Source organism: Trichechus manatus, unplaced genomic scaffold (genome assembly GCF_000243295.1).
Source record: "Trichechus manatus latirostris isolate Lorelei unplaced genomic scaffold, TriManLat1.0 scaffold00481, whole genome shotgun sequence".
Taxonomy (NCBI): Eukaryota; Metazoa; Chordata; class Mammalia; order Sirenia; family Trichechidae; genus Trichechus; species Trichechus manatus.
This window is the reverse complement of record NW_004444417.1, coordinates 35,197-43,660: the sequence shown is the minus strand read 5'-3', so window position 1 is coordinate 43,660 and position 8,464 is coordinate 35,197. Positions and strand designations below refer to the sequence as shown.

At 40.5% G+C, this 8,464-nt stretch overlaps 1 protein-coding gene across 1 annotated transcript in view; it reads right to left on the bottom strand.

Annotated features, from left to right (window-relative positions):
- LOC101353380 (butyrophilin-like protein 1) overlaps positions 1-2,988 on the bottom strand; it is a 6,848-nt gene extending 3,860 nt beyond the window's left edge. Inside the window, 4 exon segments of the mRNA XM_012559969.2 lie at positions 480-709; positions 852-1,133; positions 1,719-2,069; positions 2,850-2,988. Of these exon segments, the coding sequence (XP_012415423.1) occupies positions 480-709; positions 852-1,133; positions 1,719-2,069; positions 2,850-2,988 (1,002 nt within the window).
- Between the last annotated feature and the right edge of the window lie 5,476 nt (positions 2,989-8,464).

The following is an 8,464-nucleotide window of genomic DNA, read 5'->3' as shown; positions in this document are numbered from 1 at the left end:
AGTGAATTCAATTTGACCTTCCCTTGAAGATCTCATAGTTAAGTAGGTAAGAAAGATTAGATAATATTTATATCAAATATAAAATGATAAGTACTAAGTAAAGCTACATTGGAAGTGCAAGATAGTCACAGAGGAAGAAGTGCTCACACTTTAGGGAAGTGTGAGATTTCTTAGGTGTGTCTAAAGCTTATTCTTGAAGGATGAATAGAGACAAGTTAGAGAAAGTCATTTCCACAAGGCAAAACAACAGCACAGGTTTGGGCACAGAGGCATGAAAGAGCATGGTATGTGTTTGAGGAGCCACACTTTAGAGACCTCATGGACACTGCCCACTAATCTAGCATTCCTCATGGTTCTTCTCTGCATCGGACTTCCAGCACTGCAGAATGCTTGGTACCCTGTGTTTTCCTTTGGGCCCGGGCAGTCTTTGGTTTCCCTGTCCACCCAACACAGCCCATATACCCTGCTTTTTCATGAACCTCTGATTTTCTCTGTTGCTCCAATTTACCTTTGGCCTCAAGTGCAGTTTTCTTCTTTTTTTTCGTCTCATCTCTTTTATGAGCTTCTTCTTCCGTTTTCTCTATTTCTCTCTGTTTGGCTTTATGTTCTGTCCACCCAATGTAGCTGATCCCAATGAGGAGAAGCCCTAGCACAGGGAGTGTCCCAGACAGGGCTGCCTTCCATGGAGACATCCTGGGGAAGAAGGGTTCTGACACGGGCACATGAAGTCACAGTCATAAATTGACCTGGAGGAAACCCTGTGCTCTCTCAGTTGCCCCCTTTAGTCTTTCTTCCTTTTCTGCCCTCATTTCTACCCCTCAACTCTGTGTTGGGGTTTGAGCCTCACTGACCTGGGAGGAAGATGGCTGACACTTTCTCTTGGCCAGAGACAGGATTCTGTACCGAGCAGGTCACATTGCCCAGGCTGCTGTCCGTGACCACAAGAGATGCCTCCACATGGAAGAGTCCATCTCCATCTTGAGTCTGGGACTCAGAAAAGGATGGTAGCTTCACTCCTGCCATGTCTCCCCACTGCACCTTGGGTTTTGGGAACCAGCCGCCGGAGGAACACAGCACTCGGATCCCACCATCCTCAGGCCCCGTCATGTGTACTTGAGGGGCAGAGCCCAAGCCTGAGGAGAGAAAGCATTTACTTGAGGCTTGTGATCCTTGGGGATCAGGAGAGCCTGAGGCTGAAGGCCAAACTTACCTTCAGTAGACTGATGGGTAAACTGAAGCTCACAGGTCAAGCAGCTGTTTATGACCAGCTTTAGGTTGACCTGTGATTCAATTCTGAATTCAGCTTAAAGCCTTTGCACTGTACCTGGACTGAGATAACTTTGAGGTCATTCCAGAAAGAGAGGAAGAAATAGTATAACTAAAACTAGAAAAAGAGTTTAATTCTATTGGTTGTTTTTCTCTCCTGATTGAGTAAAAAGTAATGATTGAAGATGTCAGTACTTACCGGAACTAATACTAGTGAATTAATTTTAGGATATCAAAATACTTTTTTTAATACTGCCTGCCTTGTTATTTAAGAAAATAGAATATGTAGTCTTATCCTCACTGTAGAGTTTAGAAAATTGACATTCTACAAGGTCAAGTAGCATATCAACTCATGGAAGATCAAAAGAAATGCCAGGTTAAGAATCCAGTTATCCTCGCTTTTCTCTCTGCTTTACACCACAGCATATAGACTCTGTGCCAAGGTAACATACCTATAACATTTAGCTCCACAATGGCCTCTTGGGAGATGTCACCATTCTTAAAACGACACCTGTACTGGCCGTTATCAGAGGCCCGGACGTGCTGTATCAGTAGCGCCACACTCCCCTTGCCTATGGCGTCTTGCGCCAACTCTGTCCTGCCGCGGTACTCCAGCATCTGCTCCCCACCTTGTTCCTGTCCATTTTGGTACACAAGCACAGCAGGGGAGAGTTGGGCTCGGTACCACCGGATGTGCATGTGAGCTGCACTCTGCTCAGGGGAGAGCTGGCAGGGCAGAGTGGCATCTGCTCCGAGCAGGGCTACAACAGGCTCAGCAGGTCCCTTCACAGTAAACTCGGACGCTGCATGGAGATCAGAGACAGATTAGGAGAATAAGTACTAGGCAATGAGATGGAAAACCAACTGCATTACTTTATTTAGAGATTCAAACATATTTCATACTTGTATTATTTTCCAAAGAAGTAAGGTATGTTTTAAAATTTAAAAGAATATATATAGAAGCAGAATCAAACTTCTTCAACTATATTCCCTTTACCGTTACCAACAGATTACATTATCTTCTCCAGAAGTAACAACTGTTGATAGTTTCACATTTGAAATGCATTTTTTATACATTTACAAATAGTATTCATATATAAGTTATGTAAAACCTGTAAGAGATTTATTACGAATTAAATGGGTTAAGGTAACTTATTAAGCAATTATTATTACTATTATTATTTTTTGGTGAATGGAAAGTACCTCTCTCCTCTCTCATTTCTTTGTATCGCAGCTCCCTGCTCCGGGAGCCCTGGTGGTGCAGTGGTCAAGAGCTCAGCTGCTAACCTATAGGTCAGCAGTTCAAGTCCACCAGCTGCTCCTTGGAAACTCTATGGGGCAGTTCTACTCTGTCCTATAGGGTCACTATGAGTCAGAATTGACTTGAAGGCAATGGGTTTGGACCCTGATCCTATGTGAGTAGGTGGACCTTTCCGACCTTGAGATTTAAGTTACCTCCTGTTAGAGGGTGAGAGGATTACTAGTGTTTTATTCCAGGGTGAAAAGTAGAATTTATAAGGTAAGAAAGGCTTTTATTTTTAAATAAATATGAAGTCTTAGAATCATAGAAAAAACAATTTTACAAAAATTATTTTCCTGAGAGTGAGTAGGACTTGGAGGCTTGTGACTCCATTGTTGAGATGCAGGGTAGCCTTGATCTGAGAGAGTAGGTGGATTGCTTAGGGGAGGGGAGGAGGATGTTGCAGGCCTAAATGGGAACATCGTCTGAATTAGAGAAGATGCACCTTCCTTTAGTTACTTCATAGCCATCTGCTTGAAAATTATTTTTACTACAGAAACCCATGATAACTAAAAGATGACTGGTGCCCTTGAGAAAACTTGAGACTCAGGATATTATAGGTTCTGTGACCAGTCAGGATGCAAAGGCCTGCAAATGCAGTGACTCCAAGATGAGAAAACTTCAGAAAGGGACGTCCTTATGGATGCCCAGGAGGCAAGGGCATGGGAGCTTAGAGAAAGTTGCCAGTGTCCAGCAGTCCCAGAGAGGGTTGATCAAATGGTCTGGATAGAGAGCATGACAGCGGCCATCTTTGTTGGACTGAGGCCATGGCCCTCCCTTTTTCTCCATTCTTGTGTAAAACTCAAGTTACTGGTGTAACTCACGTGATGTAGGCCCTTAGCTGACTGACACCATACTGTTGGTTATGCACGTCGTGTGAGCAATTTGATTTAGAAAAAGGTATGAAACATTACTTATAGTGACAATGTAGCAGGAAAAATAATCTTATTTCACAGAAGTGGGACTGTTGTATATCTGTTTCTGCAACAAGAGTAGCCAATCATTTAACTACATATAGTCAGCTTTACCTGATTAATCATTATTTTTATTGATGCATAATTATAATGCTTCTAGCTTAGTATCATTACAGTCATGCAATGAACATTCTTATAAAAATATATGTATGCACATGTGAGAGCATTTCTGTGGGAGACATTCCTCTAGTAGAATTGCTGAGTATTTGGGCATTTAAAATTTTTGATGGTCACTGCCTAATTGACATCAAATTAAAGAGACAACAGCAAAATGTCATCACTGTGATCTCATAGCTAGTTCTCCAAATCTGGGGTCTGAAAATCCATCCTGAAGGGTTTTTTAATTTTATAGAAGAAGGACTCGTGTCCAAGCAAAACCAGCTGATGTTGCATCAACTCTGACTCATGGTGATCCCATGATGCTGAACAGGTTTCAGTGGTGCTTCCACAGTAAGGCAGACAAAGAAGAAAGGCATGGTGATCTACTTCCAAAAGTCAGCCAATGAAACCCCTATGGATCACAACAGGATATTGTCCAGTCTGTAATCAATCATGGGCATGGTACAAAACCAGGAAGTGTTTCATTTCATTGTGCATGGGGTTGCCATGGGTTAGGACAGACTCAATAGCAGCTAATAACAACAACATGCCCCAGAGAGAACAAGTTATTTGTCTAATATCACAACCAGATAGAGCTCAGGAAGCCTGACTGCAAAGTCTTTGTACTCAAACATAGGTTTTTGTGATAGTGTGAACATTACCAGGTATATTTTTTCAATTACTTTAAGAGTGAACAGGCTAAAATTGCGTATACTCAATAACAATTTAGATAAATATTACTGCCGTGAGAATTATGAGGGCCACTCAAAGGAGCAAGGGGTGTTGATATGAAGAAGAACACCTCCAGTCCTGCTCTGACCCTTTGGACCTCCTGTTAGCAGATGACACAACCTCATTTTCCTCAGAAAATAACTGTCTTTGAGAGGGGGCAGGTTGTGTCATTTACATGAGAGGAAAAATTGAAAAAGAACAAAAATAACTAAAAAAAAAATAAAATAAATTGAGACAGAGTACTGACCTGCTGCGCACCATGTGGACACCAGGAGAAGAAGGAAATGGATGAGGAAACAAGCTGGAGAGAAATCCACCATCTTCTTCAGAGCAGAAAGTGGAGTATGCAGAAAACATGGAGATGTTCACTCTGACAACGAGATACTCTGAAGGAGACAGTGGTGAGTAAGGAGGCCCAGTGTAACTTCTTAGAAAAAAATACTCTGTTCAAAGACTTACCTCTAAACATTTTTTTTTTTTTTTTTTTTGGTCTGTTTCTCCTTCACACATGTCAAGGCAAACAGCCCAACAATGTTTTTTTATTCTAGTGCCCCACTCCCACCTCCTGTGTATCATTGTTTTCTTTCTCTGACTTCCTTGTGAAAACCAACTGTTTCCCCAGCAGGTGTGGAGAACTATAAACTGCAGATTGTTCTGTTGTGTTCTGTGGACTCTCTTGATTATTTGTGGATTCACCCTCTCACCAGGGCTTTCTCGAAATTGAAAACCTCAAGTTCAATGTTGAGAAATAAAATCAGACACAAAACTATAAAACTAGCCCACTCCTCTCAGCCTATCTCCCTCCTTCTTTCATTTTTTTATTCATTTTTTTACCACAATCAGCCCTTGTGGCTTAACTCCCATAAGGGAAAAGAGCTTTCTCACCACATGGACCAGAGTTTAAGCCCTTCTGTTTTCAGTATCCGCACCTCCCACAGACACACCTGCACGCCACCACACATTTCTCTCTTACCATATGAAGTAAGCCGAGGGGTTCCTGGAAGCTCCTGGTCTCCTCAGTGCACCTACAAGGCTCAGCTCCAGAGACAATTTATACCAAGTGTTCTTGTGGTCAGCATCCAAGATGTGGCTACAGGGACTGGATTGGGAGGTTTCTAACTCATCTCTGGACTGAGAAAATATTCTTGGCGTGGGAGACAAACAGGGCTGTCAAGAAGCACTGGCTTTTGAATGTTTCTGCTAGAATGAGTCTAACTAGAAAGTCAAAGCCTGCCTCCAGCTCTTTCAGGTTCTCTGAAAGTGGAACTAATAAAGTCACCCAGAGGACTTTGGACTGGGCTGGATCATAGAACGATAGTGTTGGGTGTAGCTCCCTTCTCTCACCTTCAATGGGCTGGATCCACAGGGGGAGAGAATCATCTTCCTGTATGACATTTGGATTTGTCAGTCATCCCAATGTTCAACCCACAAGGTTAGCTGAAATAGAGAATAAAACCAAGAGAAGCAAGCTTCCTCCTATTACATCATAATTGACAATTGAGGACACTTGCATAGCTGTGCAAGAAAAAAGCAGAAGTCAGAAATGGAAGGCTCTGTGCTCCAACAACATTGGTTCTGTATTTCCAAGAACTCTAGGACTTTCAATAGTGGAATAGAAATAATAAAACAATTGCACCATGCCAGCACATAGGATGTGCTGAAAGGGTGATTTCTTTCCATTTCACATTCTTTCCAAGTTTAATTCATGCTTCCTCATGGCACATAAGGTTTAAAAGTAATCAGGGACACAAATAGAAATTACGTAATATTAGTATGTGAGCTACTAGCAGTTTGACCAAATGGATCCTAAATAAATATTCTCTAGACATAGTGAGGTGCATGCACCTTTTCTAGATATCAAAATTATGATCTATAATTTGCATGTAATAAGATGCACCATTTCGAAATGCACATTTCAATGAGACTTCACAAATGCTTACAAATGCTATCACGGAAAAGTTACTAAAAACAAAATCTACTCCCAATGCAGAAAACCTCTCCACAAAAGAAAAGAAAGAGAAAGAAAAGTTTTATCATTTGAATAAGCATTAAATGAGACTGATACAATACCCTGAAGACATTGTAAAGACAGAAAGGAATCTGACCCTTTATATAGCTAAGAGAATACAACCCATTACATTCATGCGTTCAAGATAAAATTGCTAATTTTCTAATATGTTTATAGCAGGACACTTATAGTTACACAGATTTCCTTCCAGAAAATTGGGAGGTGGACTGTGATCTTCCTTGATTACATTTCAAAGGAGATGGTTCCCAAGTCTTTGAGGAAACATCCTTGATTTACACACTTTTCAAAGAGACAGAGAAAGAATTTACAATGACAAGTTATCTAAAGTGAATTCTGAAAGAACAGGGCAGGAGAGGGGCCTCTTCCCTTATTTTCAACAGGGAAAGTTAAAACCTCTTGTTTTCATTTTGAGGATTAAGGTGCACCTGACCCAACCTGCAGTGTTTTCAGTCACCTCATATGCATACGAAAGCCGGATGATGAATAAGGAAGACCAAAGAAAAATTGCTGCCTTTGAATTATGGTGTTGGCAAAGAATATTGAACATACCGTGGACTGCTGTAAGAACAAACAAATCTGTCTTGGAAGAAGTACTGCCAGGATGCTCCTTAGAAGCGAGGATGGGGAGACTTCATCTCACATACTTTGGACATGTTATTAGGAGGGATCAGTCCCTAGAGAAGGACATCATGCTTGGTAAAGTAGAGGGTCAGCTGAAAAGAGGAAGACCATCAATAAGATGGATTGACACAGTTTCTGCAACAATGGGTTCAAACATAGCAACTATTGTGAGGATGGCACAGGACTGAGCAGTGTTTCGTTCTGCTGTACATAGGAACCTACTGGATGGCATCTAACAACAACAATAACAATAACAACATTTTCAGTTTGTATTTGTCTTTACAATGCTTCCATCTCCTGGAAATTCAACTCTTGTCTGTTTTTAGTCAAACCATCCTATGAGAGACAAACAGTATTCTAACATAAATCATAATAGCTTAATTCTTATTCTAAAACAACAAAAAAGAAATCACATGGTATATGCACTTTTCTGCTTGACTTTTTTGGCTAAACAAAATGTATTTGAGATTCAATCATGGTCCCAAGATTGAAAGGGTATTTCACAAAAAATTGGATCATTGAAGGAAAAAAATGGAGTCATTTAAATATATATACTTGTAACTCTTTAGAGCTCCAAGCTGAACAGACAAGCTAACTAACAAACAAAAGCTGCATAGTCTGGAAAATGTGTTATCTACAAAAGCAAGAGTCATACATTTCATCATACGTCTGTCATCCCTTGCTAGAAAACAATTGAATATTCTTTTACTTTCCCCAGTGGAAACTACAGTCATTTAAGCCACAAAACTAACATTTACATGTAAGGACAAAATAAAGAAAGTTCTAGACCAGCAGGGATTCAGAAGATTTCCTTTCATAAAACTCTTCTAATATAAAGTGTGAAGGTACCGATTCTGAATGCAGGGGTTTGAAGCAGGGAGAAGGTATAGATTCTTCTGGGAGGGGAAAAGGTATAGATTCTTCTGGGATACTTCCCATTCTCTATTTACTCCCACCCTGGGTTGTCACTGTTATTTGAGTTGGAGTAAGGTGGAAGGACAGGAGATTTGGCAGATGTTGTCTGTTAAAGTTAGCCATCTCAACATGAAGGAGACACATGCTAACTTGATCTGTTTCCTTCTAGTTTTGGTAGCCTTTCTCAATGTAGAATTTTCTCAAGGGAGATTTGTAGCATTCATGTGGTGGTGACTAATCATAAGACTAAATAGTTTTTCAAAAGCATGATAGCATCACTCATATCCAAGCCAAAACCCTGCCTGTTTGAGAAATGCAAACCCAAATATCTAATGAAATTATTAGATACTTAAGCAAGTTTCAAAAGGAATACTTGGAAGAAACCAATATTTTGGGATTTATTTATATTGGCAGATCTGGGAAAGGTTTGTTACTCCAAGCACAGTGGAAGAATGGGGTAGATAAGTTTCTCTGCATCCATCTTAATTGCCTTACATGAACTTCTATTAAACCAAAATTATAAAAAAA